At 39.1% G+C, this 25,551-nt stretch overlaps 2 protein-coding genes across 3 annotated transcripts; one reads left to right on the forward strand and one right to left on the reverse strand.

The window, feature by feature from the left end:
* The first annotated feature begins 9,104 nt into the window (after positions 1–9,104).
* LOC113024727 (myelin and lymphocyte protein-like) lies at positions 9,105–13,927 on the forward strand. The gene is made up of 4 exons (XM_026172021.2): positions 9,105–9,398; positions 10,416–10,583; positions 11,507–11,650; positions 12,746–13,927. Exons 1-4 carry the CDS (start codon positions 9,309–9,311, stop codon positions 12,818–12,820), a joined length of 477 nt encoding a protein of 158 aa, XP_026027806.1. The 5' UTR covers positions 9,105–9,308; the 3' UTR covers positions 12,821–13,927.
* Positions 13,928–17,806: 3,879 nt separating this feature from the next.
* LOC113023369 (galectin-related protein-like) lies at positions 17,807–24,163 on the reverse strand. 2 transcript variants are annotated; one of them, XM_026169376.2, is made up of 6 exons: positions 24,064–24,163; positions 22,952–22,999; positions 21,878–21,961; positions 19,847–19,935; positions 18,864–19,047; positions 17,807–18,611 (listed from the first exon to the last, which is right to left on the reverse strand). In XM_026169376.2, the coding sequence occupies exons 2-6, from the start codon at positions 22,991–22,993 to the stop codon at positions 18,468–18,470; spliced, it is 543 nt and encodes a 180-aa protein (XP_026025161.1). In that variant the 5' UTR covers positions 22,994–22,999; positions 24,064–24,163; the 3' UTR covers positions 17,807–18,467. The 2 variants fall into 2 exon arrangements, with proteins under 2 accessions (XP_026025161.1, XP_026025160.1); XM_026169375.2 differs by lacking the exon at positions 24,064–24,163 and adding an exon at positions 23,351–23,418.
* Between the last annotated feature and the right edge of the window lie 1,388 nt (positions 24,164–25,551).

Raw genomic sequence — 25,551 nt, forward strand, 5'->3', positions numbered from 1 at the left:
GTGGCGCCACCTGACACAAGAAATGCATACAGGAGGGGTCTTTTTTTCTGTTCTCACTAATGAAAGCTACCTTCCGCTTCTCCCTTTTTCACGACAGCAGAAAACTCTCAAAAACATTTTAAACACTTATCAGGGACACAGAGTTGAGTGTGATAATCATAATACTGCACACAATAAACACTGCAAAAGGAACAGCTCAGCCATAAGTGACACACATACACACAAACATACAAACAAACATATTTCATCCACTATTCAATGATTTAACAACACAAACTGAATCAGATTAAAACATACATGAACATCTTCACTTTTCTGCACTCCTTCCTGTTAAAGAGTAAACAAATTTCTTCTATACCACCAAAAGTTATTTATCATCTATTATCAAAGATTCCTTTATTGTCACCGTACAGGGAAACTGGCACAAGGTTTACATTTCAGAAGACTATTAGCTGAGTCTGCTGAAATGACACGTGGTGGAAGAACTTTTAAAAACCCTTACTTTAAGAAAAGTCGCAATGAAACAGTAATAAAACACGCTGCTATGCAAAAAGTGTAAAAAGTAAGAATATTTTTTCTGCAGAGAAATGTTTGCCATCAGTGTTAAATTGATTAATAGTACTGATGCATGTGTTTAAGGTTGAGCTCATTTAAAAACTTTATATTCTGTTTAATAAATATATATATATATTTATATATATATATAAAGTATCATATTCTATAAATGGTGCATTTTTAGTGGTTGCCCTGTGAGGACCACAAGTCTAAAGAAAAATAATTTTTTTAAAACCCCTAAAAACAGTTATTCATGAGCTCAGAAACACAAGCCTTGAGTGTGTGACATGGTTAACTGTCAATCTGCAGGGGATTAAAAATATTAATGAATAATAAAGATCGACTGTTGGCAAACAACTGTTACACCTGCACTTGGTCAACTTAGTAAATGGACTGGTTCTTATATGGCAGTTTTTTACTCCACCTGAGTACTCTAAGCATTGCCTCAATCATGCCTCAACCACATGCCTCACTCATCCATTCATGCAAGCACATTTTTCTATGCTTAAGTGTTTTCTATCTAACATTCACACATTTATACTCTGATGGATGCGTTAGAGACAACTTTGGTCCAGCATCTTGCCGATGGATATTTGGCATCTACACTGGAGCAGCGTGGGACTGAACCACCAAGTTTCCCATTAGTTCTTACCTACCTAATGAGCTACAGGTAGCCACTTACAAGTTTTGTTAGCCTGGGCATGAGAAGAGCTGCCATCTCATCAAGACTTGCTAGTGTAGTGTTATTAGCAATTTACTTCACACTTCCATCCTCTTTACACTACACATGTTGCCCAAGGTGGTTAGTAAGAAATTATTTGAACTTATGTCTACCTACAGATTTGGCAAGTGCTGCTAGGTTATTTGTCAAGAAGCAGTTGAGGTAAACAGTAGGTAAATGATTTGTTAACAGTTTGTTAACCTTTAATGTTTATTCCTATGTGTTCAGTGACAGATTCTGTATGTAAGTCTCAGCTGACAGAGATCCACCAGCTTACAGGAAAAAGAGTGAGGTAACACCAGCATAGTGACGCTTTGCTCATTATGCCATGGCATGCTAGACACTGCCAAGCCTAGCCTAGGAAAGATTCCCTTAATGACTCCACACCTGTAAGACACATGCTGGGCTGCTTTACTGGTTTTTAACAGCCTGGAAATGAAAACCTACTGTTTAAACGCAATATTGCAAAAGAGCTTTCAAGGAAGGAGGAGGTCCAAGTCACTGACTCACAAAACTATCAGGTTTACAGACTAAAAACTGTGATCTCATTTCTTTTGGGAAGGGCCAATCCCTGATTGTGATCAAATGTGCCACTCCTTAAATCCAGTTAAACTACATAAAGATGAAGGGATCAAGGAACGCAAAAAACAAATTTTTCAAACGGTGTTGCAGTTAATCTCAGCAGGGAATGAAATCCTGCTAGCTACTATGACCAGAGAGGCCAAGTACAGGTTCACTAAAGAAGTGGACATTGCTAAACATCAGCACTCTGAGAAGATGCAGCAGCAGATCTCAGAGAATGACTCGGCCTCTGTGTGAAAAGGTTTTAGGAATATCACAAACTACAAGCCTAAAACCCCCCACTCCACTGACGACTTGCTCTTGGCCAACACCCTCAACGACTTCTACTGCCGTTTTGACGAGCCATCAGGCAGCCTTCACACCTCCAACGGCCCCAACAATAGAGGCACTTTGGACACTAATTCCCCCACCTCTCCCCCCTCCATAGAGCCATCACCACCTTCAAACTGTTCACCTGCAACACCCCCCTCCTCACCCCACACAATAGAGGATTTCACACCACCTCCTCCCACCACAACTCTTCATATTCATGAAGCAGATGTGAGGAAGCAGTTTAAGAGTCTGAATGCTCGGAAAGCTCCCGGCCCAGACGGTGTGTCTCCTGCCACCCTCAGACACTGTGCAAACGAGCTGGCCCCAGTGTTTTCTGGCATTTTCAACTCCTCACTGCAGGCATGTCATGTGCCTGCCTGCTTCAAGTCCTCTACCATAATCCCTGTCCCCAAGAAACCTAGGATCACTGGACTAAATGACTACAGACCCGTGGCTCTGACATCTGTGGTCATGAAGTCATTTGAGCGCCTAGTTCTCTCCCATCTCAGGACCCTCACGGCCCCCCTCCTGGACCCCCTGCAGTTTGCATATAGAGCCAACAGGTCTGTAGACGACGCCATCAACATGGCCCTACACTTCATCCTGCAGCATCTGGACTCCCCAGGAACCTACGCCAGGATCCTGTTTGTGGACTTCAGCTCTGCCTTCAACACCATCCTTCCAGACCATCTCCGAGGCAAGCTTTCCCAGATGAATGTGCCTGATCCCATCTGCCGGTGGATCACTGACTTCCTGACGGACAGGAAGCAGCATGTGAGGCTGGGAAAGAATGTCTCGGACTCCCGGACCCTCAGGGCTGTGTTCTTTCTCCTCTGCTCTTCTCCCTGTACACCAACTGCTGCACCTCCACCCACCAGTCTGTCAAGCTAATAAAGTTTGCAGATGACACCACCGTTATTGGGCTCATCTCGGACGGGGACGAGTCTGCCTACAGGAGGGAGGTTGAACGTCTGGTGTCCTGGTGCAGCCACAACAACCTGGTGCCGAATGCCCAGAAGACAGTGGAGATTATTGTGGACTTCAGGAAGCACACAGCCCCACTCCCCCCCATCATCCTGTCTGACACCCCCATCACCTCTGTGGACTCATTCCGCTTCCTGGGTACCACCATCACCCAGGACCTGAAGTGGGAGCCCACCATCACCTCCGTCATCAAGAAAGCCCAGCAGAGGATGTACTTCCTGAGTCAGCTGAAGAAATTCAACCTGCCAACACGGACGATGATGCAGTTCTACACTGCAATCATCGAGTCCATCCTCACCTCCTCCATCACCGTGTGGTACGCTGGAGCCACTATCAGGGACAAACAGAGACTGCAGCGTGTTGTGCGCTCTGCTGAGAAGGTGATTGGCTGCAGACTCCCATCTCTGCAGGACCTGTACACCTCCAGGACACTGCGGCGTGCAGCTCGGATCTCAGCTGACCCTTCTCACCCTGGATACAGTCTGTTTGACCTGCTCCCCTCAGGCAGGAGGCTCCGGTCCATTCGCACCAGAACCTCTCGCCATAAGAACAGTTTCTTCCCCTCTGCTGTTGGTCACATGAACAATAACCACATGACTGTCCCCTCCACTAACACATGACCCTACGCTGTGTCACTGCATCATTTCATGTTTGGCACTGATCACCACCTGCACTCATGTATATATCTTTCTACGTAGCACTCATAATTCTTATTCTCATGTATATATCTCATGTATATCTCATGCACATATCTTTCTACATAGCACTTTTAATTCTTATTCTTACTTTTATTTTTTTTTCATGTCTATTTAAGTGCTATTTATGACACTATGTTTGCACTGAAGCACCGCAGCAATTTCCTAATGTTGTAAACCTCAACATCTGGCAATAAACCCCATTCTGATTCTGATTCTGATTCTGACCTCCACAAATAGTGACTGAATTTTCATTTAAAATCAGCAAGAAAAAGAATCATTGAGAGATGCAAGAATCTTAGAAAGAGAACGGTCTTTCACTGCAGAAGGATGGACTCCAGTTTAAAGGCAGTTTCATGTTCATTCTGTTCAAACACTGCTTTGTACAGGAAGCCAATTCTACCAAACTTAATGTAGACATAGGGATTGCCTATTGTTTAAGTATTTACTGGATTTTATTATTTATCTCCTGCATCGTGACAGACAAACAAACTATCCACAGTGGATTCTGCATCTCGATGACTGGACTATGCAAGAATTTTAGTTTAATTACAAATTTTCTAACTACGTGTTGAATATGAATAGAGAAAGACAGTCAGCTGTCGGGCCACAGGTCTACCTGGTGTTTTGGTTGCTGGCCTGCTTCTGTGGGGGTTGTGGTCTGGGGTGGCTCGGGCCTCTCAGTTGCATGGTGGGCACTCCGCTGGCTGTGAGGCAGTTCTTGGGGCTGGGGGTCTGGGGCCCCATCCTTGGCTTGTGCTGGGGTTGCCGGCCTGTCTGCTGCCTCTGGTTCCCTGGCACTCCTGCCCTTGGCTGTGGGAGCTCTGTCCAGCTTCCCTCTCCCCCTGCTGGGGTGGACGCACATGTGTCATTGGGATGTGTGGCCTCAGGTTTTCAATGCTTTTATGGGGTCGTGGATGCTGGGGCCTCCAAGAGATGCTGCTATGACTTAGAAAGTAGCTGCTTATTTTTATTATTTCTTTCTAACTAGCATAAAAAACATTCGCTAATGTAGATTAGATCACAAAAATCTCAGAGATTTTCAGAACTTTCAGAGATACAAGTCTGGTGTTATATTGGTAATTGCCAGCCAAGAAGCTGATGCACTTTATTATATTTATTGGGTAAATATTTTTATTGATATTCTGGTCTTCAGTGTTAGTTTACAGTCCAGCTTCAGTAAAAGCAAGTCAAATTCACATTTACTGTCAATTGCCAACATTGACAGGTAAGAGTAGACCACATTCACCTTTAATATTGCTTTGGATCAGTTTATGCTTTTTATTAGGTTGCAAATTCTATTTCTTTGTTACATTTAGTTAAAAGAAACAGGTAAGATAGGACATGTAGCCAAAGTCAACAAAACGTTATAAAGCTTCTGTCTTCCCTGCATTCATTGATGATGATTTCACAAAATGAATGTAGATCCCCAACCTGCTGTTAAAGTAATTACCGTAAGATTATATTTTTCTTCATTTCTAGCTGAGTATGTTTATGTGTGATTGTCAGTACAAAGGTTTGTGTCACGGCTGGCGGGGTGAGCCGTGCGGTGTTGGAGGAAAAGGAGGACCCAAAATGCGGCAGTGACTGATGATTCGAGTGACGTTTATTTACAAGTGGTGGAGTGGCAAAAACAGGCAGTGAGGCATGACAAAACAACTGAAGAAACCTAAACTGGGAGAACTAAATGACAAACCCGAGAGCATACAAAAGGGGTGCAGGGCAGCGAGCCGCAGAGACAGGACCGAAAACAGACGAGCCAACGACGAACACAGACCGACACCCACTATATATACACACACAAGGTAATCGGGTAATCGAACACAGGAGGGAAGAACAGCTGATCTGAATACACATGATGACTGGAGGACACAAGCTGAACACAATGACAACAGACACAGACCTTCAGAATAGAACAGGAAATCCAAAACACAAACCTTCAAAGTACAGCAGGAAACAGGTAGGGCTGATAAAACACTAAACTTCAGGTTCAACCCTAAACTAATACAAAATCAGAATAAACACAAGGCACAAAAATGACCCAGGACCATGACAGTTTGAGGAGAATGAAGGAAGAGAGGACAAAGAAATTGTATGATAGCAGGAAGAGCCAGGTGAGCAAATTTGCACATAGTTAAATGGAAAAACAATTATTTTTGACATAATTCACATAGATTTTATGGATGCTTTGTGTGATTTCCAATAGCATATGATACAAATGGTAGCACTTAACATTTAAAAGTTTGGACTTAGAATCTCCCCTGGTTTCTGTGTTCACCAGCTTTGACTATCCAAAATGGTACTCTGGTAATTTGGGGGATTTTATATTTTTGGAAGCAGAATTCAATCTTGTACACGAGCTTCAACTGACAGAGGTCCATTAATTTACAGGAGGAAGAGTCAGGTAACACCACTGTGGTGACACTTATTATGTTATGACATGCCATGACAAACCCAGCCAACCCAGCCTCCACAACTGTAAGACACCTGCTGGGCTGGTTTACTGGTTATTACAAAAACTCAGTTCTCATATTGTGGCTCAGACTACTGTACAGTGTATCAACTGTGCTGACAAAGAAAACTTTGAAAAATCTCTTTGGATTGGTCGCCCTTGATTATTGTAAAATCAGCTACATTCATCACCGCCCCGTTGTCCTCCACCCCAGATCATTTTGGAGGCTAAAACAGTTATCCTGGCTCTTTCTTTAGTACCTGGTGGAAATGCAACTAGGTTTTCAAAAGGTTGTTGGTCCCCAGGGAAGTTTCTTTGCTGAACTCTGAATACTAGAAATAATAGCTAATTATTGGTCATTTGTACTTCTGGAGAGAAAACTGATAATTTTTTGTGGAAATGGAATCCTACTTAGCACTCAGTATTTAAAAAAAACAAAACGGAAGGTTGTTGCGTATTAATTTGAGTATAAATCAGAAGAAATATTGGATATTAATTAAGATCACTTCTGTGGGGTGATGAATTTGTTTTGGGTTGTTAGACATAACTACTGATGTTATTCATTTCACTGCTTGCCACGTTACATTCTTTTAAACTGGGATGTTAAATGGAAAATTCATTGTGTTTTGATGGCTGTTATGCTAACCCAACACTAAAGCTAAAAAAAACCCCAGATTTTAACATTTATAATGATTGCTATGAAATTTTACCTTCAAATATCAAATATCTATGTGGGGGGCATTTGTGGAATGGTACATCTGGCAACTTTCAAACAGGCAAGGAAACCACACCAAAACATGTCCAGAAGTAGCAGTATTATCCACATGCAATGTCCAATGGGAAGTGGTAGGAAGGGGCAATCCACCCTCCATGAACATGTCCCACTGAGCCAAGGGTCAGCAAACCCCAGACCCAAGCCCAGGCATACACCAACACAGACTGACCATGGAAAACTTTGTGTTATAGAATATTAAATACCACCTAACTCCTTATTACAATCCCGGGCATTAGGTGCAGCTTTTTTGTGTGACTAATATACTTTATTTAAATTTTTTTGTATTAGTATATATTCTTTACCTTCTTAAATATCCTTTTATAGATTCTCTCTTCCTTTCCTTTTCATATTTGTTTTTGTTCTTCTCAGTACCACAGGGACAGCACCTAATTTCATTGTACTCGTTACAGGGACAATAAAGCTATTCTGATTCTGACATACCTTCAGAAACTAGTCACTAGCCACTTTTCAAATTTGAAGTGTTTTATTAGTGCTCAAATATGGGACTTTTTTCCATATATTATTATTCATATATTTCAAATATATATATATATATATATATATATATATATATATATATATATATATATATATATATATATATATATATATATATATATATATATATATATATATATATATATATATATATATATATATATATATTGAAAAATTTAAAAACTTGATATATAAATGGGCGACTGTGGCTCAGGGGGTTGGGAAGCGTATCTGTGACCGGAAGCTCGCCGGTTCGATCCCCGGGCTCTCTGTCCTGGTCGTTGTGTCCTTGGACAAGACACTTCACCTACCGCCTACTGGTGTTGGCCAGAGGGGCCGATGGTGCAATATGGCAGCCTCGCCTCTGTCAGTCTGCCCCAGGGCAGCTGTGGCTACAACCATAGCTTGCCTCCACCAGTGTGTGAATGTGAGAGTGACTGAATAGTGGTATTGTAAAGCGCTTTGGGTTCCTTGAAAAGCGCTATATAAATCCAATCCATTATTCATGTTTTTAACATTTTTTATGCATATCAGTGTTAAGTGTTAAGTTGATTTAAGATGGAATGATATATATGGGTTAGTGAAAGCCTTTCACTGCAACAGAATGCTTGGTATTACACTATGAACTATATAGAAGGTTGTGTTTCCTGGCTTAATTTTAATTGTTCTCTTTCTGCCAACAAATTATTTCAAAATGCTTTGACCTGTATTGCAATTTTATAGAATCAGGAACAGCTGCAAGGTTCTGTCACGGTGACTACAAGTACAAGGAACTTCATTTGGAGAATCATTAAAGAATTTCGGTTTCTGCTTGACCAATTATTGTTTGTTTTGTTGTTGTTGTTGTTTCTTTTCTTGGGTTTCTTGGCTTTACTTACGAAGAGTGTTGTCTCCACCAGGAGTAGGTTAGATAGTGTGACAGGTGCAGGAAACCGGATCCACCACGTCAATTATCAGAGGTGTTTGCGCAACAGCTCACTTACCCAAATGACCAAGCTTGCCACCTTTACGTTTCCATGGAACTGTTGTTTACAGTGGGTAGTGTGAAAAGCTGCAAGCTCACAAACGGAACTGAGTTCAGCTGGCAGCACATAAAAAATGTCTTCATATGTCTTTATTTCCATTCATGCAAACTGCTGCTGGAGACCTCTGCATTACTCTGCCAAATCGAGCCCTGCACTCACAAATTTAAATGTGGCCCAAATATTTTGTCCCACCTAGTTGTTGCCTAGGTCTGCACGCGTGGTGCACGTGCTAAAATCAACAATCTGAAGCAAACGTATTCTGAGAATGACGGGGAAGTGAAGTACTCCTTTATTAACTGTTAAGAGACGCTCATGCATCCTTCTGCCAAGTTTATGACGTTCTGGAACTGAATTTGCGTCAAAAAAAAAAATTGAAGAGGAAAATGTAAATAAATAAAAAGTCCAGCAGAGCTATTGCTATTGTCGCTCTTGAGTTTTTTGTTATTTGATGTTCTTGAAAGCGGAGCTGCTGCCCGTTGTCATGGTGATAAATGAGCCAGTGTCCAAACACTGCCGTCTGTCCCGCACTGATGATCCATCAAAGGCATCTCCATATTCGTTAAATTCGCTCTGACTACGCCCCAATTACCGGGCGTGTCTGCACTGTGCTGATGGAGATTCCGGTTTTTTTGCAGCCTGCTCCACCTGCTTTTCAACCGTAGCGGGTTTGAATCCGATTTAGTCTAACAGCAGCAGCAGCAGCAGCAGGATGGCCTCCAACACTAGGACTATGGCAAACCTTCCCAGCGGGGTCGGAATATGTGCCACCCTCCCCGACATCCTGTACCTCCCAGAACTGGTAAGAAACGGCGATTGTAGGAACTTTTCTCTGTCACACAGTTTTTACTCACAAAACATGCAGAAACTTTCTTATCCAGAGATGTTCAGATGGAAAGCCCTTAAAAAATAATTTAAAAAAAAGAAAAGAAAGAAAATAACTTTTAACCATTTTCTACTTTTTATTTCAGTGACGGTTTTTGTTTTCTGAAACAGAAGGACAAAATTGTTTCATTTCTGGTTAACCTGTGGTTCAAAATATATTTATATAGTAGGTATAGTGTAAAAGTAAGTTACAAATAAGGTTAAACTTCTCACTTTCTCTTCACAGCAGTAGTAAGAGGAGCTGATTTACAGCCACTTTGCAGAGAACGTGGTTCCAAACGTTTTTGTGCTCTCCTGTGCCTAATTTTAAGTTGGCTTCACCCTACTGATAACTGAAGTTTATAGGATGCTGACTGAGGGTTAATGATGTGGGTGTGTTAGGAGTAGGATAATCTTCCTACATGAGCAATATTACAATTAATTATATTCCAGTGAATATGTCATGAGCCAAACATCACAATAGGCGGAGGACAGACCGAGCAGGTTGGATTCCTATGATGACTCTGTGCAGTGGAGGAAAACAGATATGAAAAGAAAAAATGTTTTCATAAGCCACGTTTAGCTTAAGAAAATGTCAGCAGTGGAGGAATGTCGCAGGTGTTTTCACATGAATGTGTGTGAACAGGTGGAGTTCAGACAGTGATGACATACGGTGGAGGAGGGTCAGGCTCCCTGAATAATGCAGTCTGTCAATCATTAAAGGTGTAGAGTAAACGAAGGCAGTCACGCCTGTGCTGCATGCTCAAGTAGAAGTACAGGTTCTACAAATAACTGCAACACACGTTGTGGAAACATATAATTTCCTTAAACTAAAGCTTTATGATCGTCCCAGATCTAACTGAGGCTGCCATTTAGGGGCTTCTAAGCCCGTGTGGAGATTTTTCACATGTTCCAGCTCTTCTCATGTGTACATGATGTATACATGTTGTTGCAGGTTTTTGGTGGTCTGGTGTGGATCTTGGTGGCATGCACACTGGTAGTGCCAGAAAATCCTCAGGGCTGGGTCATGTTTGTCTCTGTCTTCTGCTTTGTGATGACTTTTATCTGGATGGTGGTGTTCGCCTGTGGGAGACATCATAATAAAGCCAGCTGGGCAGCAGCAGTAAGTCCTCCACAAATCATATCGCACACACTTACTTGTCCTTGCTGCTTGGCAGCTGTCTGATTGTTGAACTTTTATCTCTATTTTTGTTATAAAAGTAGTTATAAAGCATCTTGAGGCTATTGTTCTTGATTTGGTGCTATATAAATAAAACTGACTTAAAGTGTGTTTCATTCCTGTTTATGTAGCTCTATCATACCTGTCTTGACTCCAGTAGCAGGAAGTACCCCTGGCAGATAGAGGATCCAACTTATACGCAATAGAAATTGACCAGCTTGAAGTCCTACCTCGTTGTTTTGTCTGTTATAAACTGTAGTATAATACAGCGAACAATATTAATATGGTTGCTTCAGAGAAACACGGATCGTTCTAATTGCAAATAGATGCAGTTAAATGATGGTAGATATACAGCATCTACCTTCATCATCAACCCTGACACATGCCTCACTTTAGAGGTAAAAAAGAGACAGGAAACAGAGATTTTGGCAGAGTTTTAAGGAAAACGCACCCTTCCTTATAATTCTATATAATATACATATAGTACATATAATTTTATATAAACCACAATTAAATGTTACAATTTAAGCCACTTTACTTTTCCTTCTTGAGCTTGTGTCCATTATATATCATTGTTCTGAACTTTTCTTCTGCCGTGGTTAAATGACAAGCATCAGTGCAAGATTGCTTTGACAATCTTCTTCGGTTGCTTTCCGTGGTGCTCTGACACCTGATATTTAAGAATTTGCAGCTACAAAACAAGTTTTTTGATGCAAACACACACAACACAATAGCTTTACATGCCAGTGTTTGACAGGATTTTGCAACTATATGTGTGTTTTGACTCTATGCCAATGCAGGCAGTCACCACTTTGAAGACATCACCACATAACAATGTCTCGCTCTTTTTCTTCCTACTCTGTCAGGACTTTTTGTATCATGGCATTGCTGCATTCTTCTACCTCAGTGCTTCAGTGGCGTTGGCCAAAGTGACGCTGGATCTGAGCGGAAAACAGAGCAACAACACAACTACAGGACCACGCAACTACAAGTTGGACGTCTCTGCAGTGGTGAGTCAGGCTGTTGTTACTTGGGTGACACAAAGAAATGAATGATTATAAAGCTAATGAAATAAAGCCCACAGAGAATTACACACTGGTTGCAGTTTTCTTTCAGAGTTGGCTCTCAGTGAGTTGAAATAGTGATACAAGAGGTAGTCGTATTTCAGTGAGGCAAACATAAAAATACCAAATAGTTTTTATTGCATTAATTCTTTCAGGCATCATTTTTAATTTTACTTTAAATGTACTGATTTTTTTACTTTACTTTGTAGATGTTCTGTTTTTGTTTTGAGGTATTTAACCTATTTTAGATCATGTTCTGATTAGTTGTTTTCTTTGGATCTTTTAATAAGAAAAAATAGGAAGAATCAGAAGAAATCAAGTCAGTAGAATATTTGCACAGATCTTCATGAATTTCTGTCTGTCGTGGATGTAATATTTGATCAACTCCATAGCCCTAACTTAAAAAAAAAACATAGGAGGCTATCATTACCTAGTAAAATGATTCCAAAATACTAAAATAACTTTGAAATCTCACCTGCTTTACTTCTGCAGTCTTCTGCTGTGTAAGTATCGACTCGCTTAGTAGACATTTTTGTCACTAGTGGTTTTCTATCCATTTGTAATTGTTTTGTGTCTATTTGCATTAGTGTTCTATGTCTTTGTAGTCATTATATTCTATTATTTCTTGTTAATTAACTTGTTTTTTGTCTTTATACTAAGCTAGGCTAAAGTGGTTTTAATCTAGATGTTAAGTCTCAATAAAAAAGAGAGTGTTTGGCACATTGTCAAACAACGGCTTTTCTAAAACCTCTTTCTCCAGGGCAAATATTTCATTGCAGCAGCAGCAGCAGCAGCAGCAGATCTGCTTTAACATTTAGCTCTATCATACAAGATTTACTCTCAACAAATGACTTCTAATCAAAGATGGATATTATGAACAATTTAGCTTCAGTAATGCCTGGAGGAAATGTTATATGTTGCTGTTAACATTGCTTAAAATCTGATACTGTGTTGGTTTGGATTTTTTTAAGGCTTTAAGTTTCAGTGGTTCAAAGATCATTTAAGGTGTTGATGACCTCCTGATGTTCTCTGTCTTTGCAGGTTTTCTCATATGTAGCCACTCTTCTCTACTTCGTCCACACAATCCTGTCTGCCATCCGATGGAAATCTTTCTAGAAGCTTTCTCCCTATAAACCTCATGAGCAGAACTGAATTTCATTTTGTACATACGGAAATGCTGATATGACGGGGGTTTGGTGATGGAGACTGTCAAGTTACTGATCTGGCGTTTCCCTCTGCTAAATGAAAGACGATCTGGGTCTCACTGTGCCTCACACTGCCTCATGTCTACTGTTAACTTCCAGAATACCATTCCACAGTATCACTACTTACAGCCACAAGATTAAAACCAGGGGCCACACAGTGTGTAGGAACTGGATATTTGTGAATGTGCTGGGATGCCAAGCACTGGAATGTGAAAGGTGGATCCTTTGCACTCCTTATCCCAGGAATAATGGGGTCTGAGATTAACACCTTAGATTAGTTTCAGATTTCATTTGCCATTTTAAATAGTTCTCATTTTGCAAACATTTTTAAGTTGACAAAGTGTTCCAATAAAACCCTGCTTTGTAGTAAAATAATCAATGCTACGTATATGTCAGTAGTTTTAATGTTGTGGCTGTTTTGGTAAATGGTAAATGGCCTGTATTTGTATAGCGCTTTACTTAGTCCCTAAGGACCCCAAAGCGTTCACAATCACTACTCAAGCTCTCATTATATAGAAATGTCAGAGCGCCAAAATAAAGAATAACCAGGATAGGAACAGAATGATTGTATAGCCAGACATAAAAAGATTTATCATTGCCCTGCAAAACTGAGCAAGCCAGCTTACTTAGAAAGACTGAGGGACTAGAGAGACAAGCTTAGCGTCACTTTTATTTGCTGATATCAGAACACTTGATATCATTTGGCGAGGAGTGAACTCATCACTTGAATGATCATTCTGCTACACTCCATGAAAATAATATTTGACATATTTAGTTTAAATTAATGTGATAATTAATTTATCAGTGATTAATTTCAGGTTCCCATGGGTCCTTTACTCCTTTTCTTCTCATCATTATTATTTGGATAACTTTGTCCTTTAATGAAAACCTTTCGATTAATATTATTGTTCTGCTCTCAGCTGACTAAAGAAAGGAGCGGGTGGGGAAACATTTATATTTTTGTAGGTTTATTCACACTTTCTTTGAAATTAAATAAATTTGGGGTTTTTTCATGAAATACATGAAATATGTGAAGTGTGTCTGTATGCTATATTACCAGATTTTGTAAGGTGAATACAATACATTCAGACAGAGATTGTGGTTTGTTGAATAGTTATGCTACGTGTTGAGTGCTTACAAATTTTATGCCAAGGAGTCCAGACCAAGTCTGCTGTGACACACACAAAAGGTGATTTTGAGCACTTGTTTTTGTATCAGTTTGTGAACAGATTTTTTCAACATAATGCAGTTCATGCAGTGTGAATATGTGGTATATAGAAACAGTATCCATTACATCACCAACTTTGAGCTTTGAAACTTTGAACTAGGACTGTAGTCGCGATTTTAATGTAAACATGGGGAACCAACCTTAAGAAGGGTCAAAAACTAGTTCCAGAGAAGAAGTTTAGCTAAATACAAAATAATTTGTCAATAATTTATTAATGAATAAAGAAAATCTGTTCTGTTCAATCAAATTTCATTTATATAGTGCAACATGATAACAACAGTTGTCTCAAGGTGATTTATATTTTAGGGTAAAAACTCTACAATAATATAGAGAAAACAGAAACCCCCAAAATCAGATGACCCCCTACGACAGGGGTGGGGAAGCTTTTTTTATATGAAGGGCCATTTAAATGTTTATATATTTCTCAGAGGGACATACTATTATGAACACATACCTAGGGATCCAAAAAGAAAGACCAAAAAAGCTACATGAGGTTTCAGCTCGCCAACACACCTCACAGCAGCCGGAGGTGAGTGCAACAACACAAGCTTGACACAGGGGTCGAGGGGACACGGGAGAGAGGGAGACAGAGACAAGACTAAGACACACAAAGGACAAGGGAGACTTAAACACAAGTTAGAACATAATACAAAAAAGGCACAAAACTCAAAATGCTGGTTCAAGATGAACCAGAACTATGATGTAACCAACTGCAAAAAAATAATGATGAGATTCATTTAAGATAAGATAAGATAAGATAACCTTTATTAGTCCCACGTGTGGGAAATTGTGTTACAGCAGTGGACAATCCAAAGTTACATGGAAAATTAGAAAAAAGAAAAACACTGGAATAAGATTTCAATAGATACTGTACACAACTGTACACAATAGAATAGAATAGAATACAATAGAATACAAATGCTATATACAATTGAGTATAATACAACGATGCCAGAAAAGAGTATTGCACTTCATTTGCACTTAATTTGAGATTACAGAGCACAAAAACTGCTACTGTTCTGAAGTGCATTACTATTTAACTATTGATTACTGAATTGGCCAAATGGTTACATTCTTGGGATTTACATGTAAACAGAACAGCTAGAAAGAGACACAACACGAGATGGATAGCAGCCATGAATATTTCACGTAGCAGAAGCTTGTTGCTTTTCTTTTCTGTTTTTAACCACAGTAGCATTTTACTGCTAGAGCAGCAGAACAGCATGAAGCAGAAGCATTAATGATTTATATCAGTTAAATAACAACAATAGCATTTGTCCTGAAAAGCAACTGATAACTATATTTTAATCACTCGAGCAATTTCTTCTGACATAAACACATAAACAACAAGATCCTTATAGCGTTATTTCCCGCTGTTATAAAGCGTTGAATTCATTTGACAGCTGTACAAACTTAATCAAATTTTTAAAAAGTAGTGTGGATGAGTCATGTCCAGATATTTTAGCTCTGGACATGACTGAGCTAAAATAACCACTACTCTTTTTATTCTGACCAGCAGTGAAGAGTTTAAATCAGAGAAAACATGAAAGCAGGTTTTATAGAAGTACAGCAGAGTGCAAATACAGAACACGGCGCCTCATACACAAGATGTGTTTCCATCACTTCAGAGATGCATGTTTACATTGGCATATTAATTTCATGGAAAACTCCCATGATCATAACCAGTATTTATTTAAAACTTAATCCTAAACCTCACAAGTTCATCCTCATGGGGACTTGCTTCATGTCAAGAAAATATAAGTACACATGGAGCCATACTGGCAGTGTGGCAGGTCAGTGAACTGTAGCTGTGATGGATAATTGATGAGAAGGCAGGAGGTGATAATAGCAGAGTATTTCCATGAAACTGAAGACGAGAGAAGCCCTGGGATGATGCAGTCTGTCTAAATGACTATGACATCCTAATCTCAGACAACAAACAGTTGATAAGCATTATGGACAAAGATACTTCATGTCTGTGCCTCTTTTATGGATAGTCTTGATGTTGTAGACAACAGTGATCCTCCAACTTTGTGTCACCATTTTGGATATATAACAACCCCCAAAATGGGCCCTACAGTGGTTAAAATGCACATTAGTTTAGGCACAAAGAAAACTTCTTGTCCTTCTGTGCTTGATACTGTCGACCATAATATCCTATTAGAGCGATTAGAACATGCTGTAGGTATTACAGGTACTGTGCTGCAGTGGTTTGTGTCATATCTACCTAATAGACTCCAGTTTGTTCATGTAAATGGAGAGTCCTCTTCACACACTGAGGTTAATTATGGAGTTCCTCAGGGTTCAGTGCTAGGACCAATTCTGTTTACATTATACATGCTTCCCTCAGGCAGTATCATCAGAAGGCATAGCATACATTTTCTTTGCACTTCAGATGATATCTAACTTAATCTATCCATGAAGCCAGATAATACACACCAACTAGTTATGAAGCAGGAATGTCTTAAAGACATAAAGACCTCTATCTTTCTGTTTCTAAATTCAGATAAAACAGAGGTTATTTTCCTCGGCCCTAAAAACCTTAGAAATATGGTCGTAACCAGATACGCGCTCTGGATGGCATTTCTTTGGCCTCCAGTAACACTGTGAGGACTCTTGGAGTCATTTTTGACCAGGACTGCTTTCTTCCATTTGACAATATCTCTAAAATTAGAAATATCCTGTCTTAGAGTGATGCTGAAAAATTTGTTCATGCTTTCGTTACTTCCAGTCTGGACTACTGTAATTCATTTTTTTAGGATGTCCTAAAAACTCCCTGAAAAGCCTTTCAGTTGATCCAAAATGCTGCAGCAAAAAATACCAACAGGTATGTTTTTTCTTTCTGTTTATCCAACTTTTTATTGCTTTGTTTTGTTATATCCTCCTGAGAACCAAGGAAAAAGATTCTTCCGATTTAACTTTTTTTTTTTGTAATTTCCCGTGTCTTTGGGGTCACCCAAACACATGAGATATCATTGGAAAGCCCAGGATGTCCTTTATTTACTACATTGGGCTGGTTCTCAGGAAGATTTATCATTTCATGTTAACCTGTACCGTTGCCTCATGTATACCAATATCCTCTGCAGCCACCTTATGGTGAAACTGCTGTACTACAGCTAAGGCCTACACTTATTCACATTGGCGTCAATAAAAGCAAAACTGATAACAGCCCTAAAACGCGAATACACACAATGCACCTGATTCTATTATTAGCTTAAAAAAATAAAAGATAAAGATAAAAAATAAAAGAACAATAAAAGTCAGTCATTAATTGTTACTATCTTACAGTTAACTTTAAGATTTAATAAAAGGCAATAACGTATACATTTTAAATATTTATTAACCAGTTTAAGAAATATATGTTGTAATCTAATAATCTACAAACAGAAGATTTTCAAAAGTGCTCAAGTTATAAGTATTGATAAATGCATTAATTACCAAAAAATACAAAAATTTAACAAAACCAAAAGTATTTTTGTAGCAAGTAAAATTCCAGTTAGGACAAACAGGTATTTATATAATAAAGCCTCCACTTACAGACTGTTAATACATACACTGATACACTGAACTAGAAACTGATGTTGTGATATATGTTGATGAAAAGAGACTGTCACGGCTGGCGGGGTGAGCCGTGTGGTGTAGGAGGAAAATGACCCAAAATGCAGGCAGTTGACTGGTGATGAGAGTGATGTTTTATTTACAGAAGTGGAGCGACTGAACAGGTAGTGAGAAAAGACGAATGACTGAAAAAAACCTAGACTGGGAAAACTAAATGACAAACCTAAGCATGAAACGGGGAGCGGAGAATGCAGAGAGACGTAGATACACCGAGAAACACAGCTGACACTAATGGACATGATGAGAAGCAGACCTACAAAGTAAAACCGGAAACACACAGACTGTTTTGCAACAAAAACGCAGGGACCTGAACGGAGCACAGAGGGGAGACACAGGTAGGGATAATAACACGACAACCAACCCAAAGAATTAATACAGAATCAGAATAAACACCAAACACAAGATGAACCCAAAAAGAAACACAAAACGCTGGGTCAACGACCCAGGATCATGACAGAGACCCATAACTCTACAGTCCATTCATGTGGAATCTGAATTTATTAAAGTTTTAACTTTCATTTAAACTAACATTTGTTTGTAGAACGCACAATGCATTTCTGAACATCAGAAACTATTAATCACACACTAATATGGACATTTGTAAATCTTGTTTTGTTGTACCAGCATCATCTGGTACCAGAACGCCTGGAGTGAATACACACAGTGCAAATAACACTGAAATCCGAGACCTCCTGCTGAGCAGGGACACTGCTTAACCCAGTTTGGAGATAATGATGCTACCTTTGATCCATAAGGTATCAATGTCTTTGAGTGATGTCACTCTGTGGTGAAAATAAAACAGCTGCTGGCCATCCACAAACACACGAAATCTGCTTTGTTCACACCGAATCTCAATCTGTGAGGACAGAGCGAATGTTTAGTTAATTTTACAGTCTTTTTCTTTCAGGAGCGGTGTGCACTGAGTAGTTGCCATTCATTCGTGTACTCCTTGTTATTGCCGATCATTTCATGACACCCAAAATCACTCGGTAACAATAACATATCCATGGAATGTACTCTATTTTGCACTAACATATTCTACACATGTAATTTATATGTATAGCATAAACTCATAAATGCCATTACAGTATCAACAAGTTTATGGTACCTTGAAGGGCTGGTCTCTGATGAAGGGGAAAAAAGGAACAGCTTTGTCAACATCTCCCCAGGATCCAGACATGCAGGCTCTTCGTAGCACTTGTCTGTCCTTGAATCGAACACACATCTCCAGAGCCACATCAGGTGGAGGCTCCCTGGATGTGCCACAACCACATGTCAGGGCAATGTAGAACCTAACAGGGGGATGGATATACAGTATGAATCTGGCCACACCTTTCCTTAGATTATCACATAATAAATGAATTTTATATGCGGTGGTTTCTCAAAAGGGAATCCTACAATCAGGCATCGTTTTGGACTTGAATAATGGAGAAATCTCTGTAGGAGAGGCGATTACCATACTGATGTCACTGACTTTAAGCCCATCTTCACCCCTCAAAGTCACAGAGACCTGTTTTAAATTCTGTCTAGATAACATTTCTTCAGCATTCACTTCAAAAGTCTTTAAGGCAGCTGTCTCAAACTCAGAGCTGCTAGGGGCCACTGCTGGAATGCTTAAGTATTCAATCAGAACAAAAAAGAAAACATCCACAAATATTTCCAAAAATGTAGTTTTTTTATTTTAAATATTGTATAACGAGACAAAACTGCAGATGTAAGCACAATTGTTTTTCTCATGCTTAACTAACTCATCGGGCACTCTGCACTGGCTGCAGTGGTTATTATTATATTTACATGCTTTCATTTTCCGTTTCTCATCAGTAGCAACTCGTACTTTTTGACCCTCCTTTTTCTCCCTCCCTCGCCCTCACATGCACACAACAGGAGGGGCTGTCCCACACATTCCCCCTGCAGCACAGACTACACTGTCCATGATGCAACATTCTTAAAGGGGCTGTAACACTCTGCTCATGCTGCCTTCATATTAAATAATTTTAGAGGAATAGGTATGGAGGGAAGAAGGATCTCGTATATAATGTGGTAATACTGTGGGAAGGATGGAAAGTCAGTAATTACACAAAACATTTCTACCTATCAGGATGGGGATTCACAGTACCAATCACTATGATCCTTTTCCCCAGCTGCATTCCTCCTGGGATACGACCTCTGAAAGGAACTGCCTGCACACACAAGCATTTGCATAGAGCAACAAAATGCTGAAAAACCACAGTTAATTAAATTTGATTTAAATAATAAAGTTAAAAACTAAAAAATCAAAAGGCAAGCAAGTGGTGAGCCTAAATAATTTTGGATGAATCTAATGGAAATATATGGTACAATAAAATTACAAAAATTACTGAGAATTCAAGAATAAAGCTGAAAACGTTTAAGACAAAACGGAAAGAATACAAATGTGCTTTTTGTTGAAAAAATTAAATTCACTTCTGTAGCACCAAATCACAACAACAGTCACCTCCAGGCACTATATATTGTAGGGCAGTCACTGTGTAAATGGTAGCATAATCTGACCAGAAAAGGCTAAAGTGTTACTTTATTTCCAAAATGTTTTCTAAGTAAAGTGTAAATTGGATAAAAATAAAAATTTTACAAGATCCACTGCAAAATAAATAGAAAAATACACATTTTATATTATATTATACATCATGCATGCTTCCCTTAGGCAGTATCATCAGAAGGCATAGCATACATTTTCAGTGCTGTGCGGATGACACCCAGCTCTATCTGTCCATGAAGCCAGAAAACACACACCATTTACTTAAACTGCAGGAATGTCTTAAAGACATAAAGACCTCTAACTTTCGCTTCTAAATTCAGATTAAATTGGGGTTATTTGTACTCGGCCCTGACAATCTTAGAAATATGGTATCTAACCAGATTCAGTGCACATATTGAACATTTTCCATTTGCGCAACATCTCTAAAATTAGAAATATCCTGTCTCAGAGTGACGCTGAAAAACTAGTTCATGCATTTATTACTTCCAGGCTGGACTACTGTAATTCATTATTATCAGGATGCCCAAAAAACTCACTGAAAAGCCTTCAGCTAATCCAAAATGCTGCAGCAAGAGTCCTGACAGGGACTAGAAAGAGAGAGCAGATTTCTCCTGTTTTGGCTTCCCTTCATTGGCTTCCTGTTAAATCCAGAATTGAATTCAAAATCCTGCTCCTCACATACAAGGTCTTAAATAATCAGGCCACATCTTATCTTAATGACCTTGTAGTACCATATCACCCTATTAGAGCACTTCGCTCTCGCTCTGCAGGCCTACTTGTTGTTCCTAGAGTATTTAAAAGTAGAATGGGAGGCAGAGCCTTCAGTTTTCAGGCCCCTCTTCTGTGGAACCAGCTTCCAGTTTGGATTCTGGAGACAGACACTATCTCTACTTTCAAGATTAGGCTTCAAACTTTCCTTTTTGCTAAAGCATATAGTTAGGGCTGGACCAGGTGACCCTGAATCCTCCCTTAGTTATGCTGCAATAGACGTAGGCTGCCGGGGATTCCCATGATGCATTGAGTTTTTCCTTTCCAGTTACCTTTCTCACTCACTATGTGTTAATAGACCTCTCTGCATTGAATCATATCTGTTATTAATCTCTGTCTCTCTTCCACAGCATGTCTTTTATCCTGTCTTCCTTCTCTCACCCCAACCGGTCGCAGCAGATGGCCCCGCCCCTCCCTGAGCCTGGTTCTGTCAGAGGTTTCTTCCTGTTAAAAGGGAGTTTTTCCTTCCCACTGTCGCCAAAGTGCTTGCTCATAGGGGGTCATATGATTGTTGGGTTTTTCACCGTATGTATTATTGTAGGGTCGACCTTACAATATGAAGCACTGTTGTTGTGATGTGGCGCTGTATAAATAGAATTGATTTGAACTGACATGAAATGACATGAAATTCAAATATATTGTGTTTATTTATTACACTGAAACTGATTAATACGCTATTAATAATGTAACTGTTATTGACATGATGCACAGCTTATTTGTGATTAAAATAACAAACTTTACATTTTAAATTTCCATCAAAGATGAAATAGTTTTGTTTTATTTTGTTACTTGCAGCCTTCACATCAAAGTGTGTTTGCTTGATATTCATGTGACATTACCAGTTTTCTCTCAGTGTCTCTGTCAGGAGGGTCAGTATTTGCTTTTCTAGGCTCAGTCCCACCTCTCTGTGGTAAATTCCATTTCTGAAAGGAAGCAAAAAAAATTATTGCAACTTCACCGGAAGTGTAGATAGATAGATAGATAGATAGATAGATAGATAGATAGATAGATAGATAGATAGATAGATAGATAGATAGATAGATAGATAGATAGATAGATAGATAGATAGATAGATAGATAGATAGATAGATAGATAGATAGATAGATAGATAGATAGATAGATAGATAGATAGATAGATAGATAGATAGATAGATAGATAGATAGATAGCGTGACAATAAATACATCACAATTACATAGACAATTATTTCGGTTTACAATAGAAAGCTTGGTATTTACTTCACTCCTGCTGGCCGAATGAAGTCAAAGCATAGGTCACAGTTTGATCACGTGCCCTCAAAGCGTGAACAAGGCAGGAAGCTATTTGAGTTGAAGTTGACCTTCAAAATATAAGCTTCAGATTTGAACTCGTGCTACAAACTTCGTAATAACAAATCAGAAGCTCACTTACGAGCAATTTACATGTTCAGTTGATTTATAATTTACCAGAAAAGAATGAAGTGAGTATTTTTACAGACCGGAGCTGAATCTTCTATCACGACCATCAACCCTTCTACGCGTACTGTTAAACCAATTATTAACTTGCTCAAGAACTGATATTGGAAAAGTAAAGTTGGAATATGGGATAACCATAATATAATTTCGATATAAGACTTAAGTTGATTGTATTAGTTTTATTTTTCTTTCTTTGTGCGCGTGTGTTTATTTTTATTTAAAAAACAAGCAAACACTGGGCCTTTATTTTGGTGGCTCTAAGCGGAAGAGTCGCTTTACTTACTTCTGCCATTTTAAAACTACCTGTACTAGAACAGGTTGATAGTTTTCAAAGCCAAGAAAGCTTAGGTTGTGTCTAAACAGCCACCTGAGAAATAGATCGAAATCAGAAACGGAAAGTAATGAAGTAGTTTGTCAGCCTGCTTCGTCTCTGTGTCCCCTCTCTGCTTGGTCACTTACCTTCCTGCCCTGCGCTGCTGTCAAACTGTGTGTTTCAGCCATGTTAACCTGAAGGGAACAAAAAGCAAAGAAATAAGCTGCAGATCCAGTTTGTCTGCTGGTCGCTGAATGAACAGTGACGCAAAGCTTAATCTCAGCACACACACACACACACACACACACACACACACACACATTTTTGATAATCAGCTGCCCTGCATGCCTTCCTGTTTCTAACAAGTGCGCTCATTGTGAGGCTACAACTTAAGGCAAAATAAAATAAATCCGCTTCAAGCACAGCAAATTAAATACAATATGTCTTATTTACTTCAAAAGCTTCAAGTTTACAAGTCTCATATTTTTCATACTGCCAAGAATTCTCGAAAAAAGTGCCTGAAAGAATGCAGTCAATTTATTTACCTTCATGTCTGAGGATAAAGTGCAGAGTTCACGCAAAAGCTCAGCGGGAGAAGATACATTTGTTCGGTGGTGTGCCGTGTCAGCTGTCCACTGAATATTTATATTATTAAATATAATATTTAGATTTAATATTTAACATTTGATGAAAAGTTACAAATATTTTACTAAATGTTGTAAAAAATTACTCGAAAAAATATGTTTTTTTAAGGTTTTTAGCTAAATGTGGAAAAATGTTGCCGTTAATTTCAGCATGTTTCACTTTACAAACGGCGCCCCATACAGAAATGTTTCTTAAACCAGGTAATCAAACTTGGTCTGCATTTCTATATTTGTTAATACAATGCAGAATATAGATATGCAGAGTAAAACAACTCAAGTGCACAGAAGAAATCACGATTTAAAAAACCAACAATAAAACTGATTTGACTTTGAGCTGTAAATCTATTCGTCCATCACTCAGTAATTCTCAAATTGAGAGCATCATTAAAAATAAAGACAAACAACAAATATTTTTACTGTTTTTCAAGGGGAATATATTTTTGAAGCTCTACAGTAGGACAGTGCATGAGGCCAAATGCAAACAGAAACACTAGACTTATCTTAATTGTTACTACCTTTAGATACACAATAGTTTTTAATCGGATACAATCAGTGTTCCTATCCCATTTGAGATATCAAGATATAAAGAATAGACTCAATCCATAAATACTCACAGTGTCTGCAGCCGAGCTGTGGAGCTTATTTTTACCTGTCTGTGGGCCTGAAATTGCATTTCTAATGTGGTTTAGAGAATACTGAAACACTTCTTGTTGTGACTTTTCTGAAGTCACAAATGAAGAATCAAAGAATGGGAGGAAGCAGAGGACATGGAGTCACAGGAATGGGCTGAGCTGCAGGAAACGGGAAATGCAAGCAGCCTTAGAACAAGAGGCTACAGTGCACTCGCTGCATACCGTGTTCTACATGCTGGGCACCACATGAAAGCATCTGTTGGTAGCTACAGTTTCTTCTGATTACACTAAACAGATACTTATCAGTGATTTGCTGTAATAACAAAAACAAAGCTAGCAGGGATATTCACATGTGAAGAAGCTCCACCCCTTCTAACCAGAATGAAAATGTGATACTGTGCATATGTTAGTGTATGAATTGAAGGAATGACATACAACCAGAACAGTACAAAGCAACAGCAGGAAAAGCTACAACCTAAATAAAATGTGGGTTTATGAGATTTTCAAATCAGTACATGCTGTTTTGACTGACACATTTTATGCAGCATCCAAACTGTTTTGGAAAATGACAAAATGGCTACAGTGACGTTTAAAACTACAGATAATGAATGCAACAACATTTCAGACATCTTCACAGAAACAAAATGACTATAAAGAGATGAAAAATGCGCACAAGTTATTAAAACGCAGAGAGAAAATCGGTCCAAAGAGAAACAAAATAATACACAGTCTATAAGGTAATTTGGTAAAGTGAATGCTATCAAGTGGGTTTTCCTTCAGCACATATCAGTGTTTGTTGTTGCAGTATTCTAGAACCTTAGCATCCACCAGGTCTCTAGAAATCCATCTAGTGTTAGGGTTCAGTTAACACAGTAAATGGGCCTTTCTACTACAAGGCTCATTCCTCAGTCACACACTTTCATACAGTGCTTTCATCTATGCATAAACACTTTTTCCCCACACACACAGTCAAACCCTGATGGATGCATGAGGGGCAGAGAAGGTTATGTATCTTGCATACACATGGACTGTAGGAGCTGGGGATTGATTGGTTGTGGCTGTAGAGTTTGAGAGTTAACATACATCCCATCATCCATCTTGTTCCACTTAATGAATTCAGGGTAGTCAGGGTATTCACAGGGAGAACATCCAAACTTCAGAGGGTGGAGTTTTCTGTGAAGCAACAGTGCTAACCACCTCACCACCGTGGTTCCCTAAGCCAGTACGTTTTTTTATAGAATTTCCCTATTTAAAAAATTCCACCCATCCATCCATTTAGACAGGTTGGATCACATAAGTTGGATGAGGCCTGTAATCAGAGTAATTGACAGAGTAATGCCCCAACTATGACTAATACCACTAAGGCAGGATGGGATGTACTGAACTGCCAGGTCATGCAAATATACAAAAACTGGACTCACTGATACTTTGACATTTTGATACAAAGGCAAATATATCAATTTGTAAACT

This window comes from Astatotilapia calliptera, chromosome 6 (genome assembly GCF_964374335.1).
Source record: "Astatotilapia calliptera chromosome 6, fAstCal68.1, whole genome shotgun sequence".
Lineage (NCBI taxonomy): Eukaryota > Metazoa > Chordata > Actinopteri > Cichliformes > Cichlidae > Astatotilapia > Astatotilapia calliptera.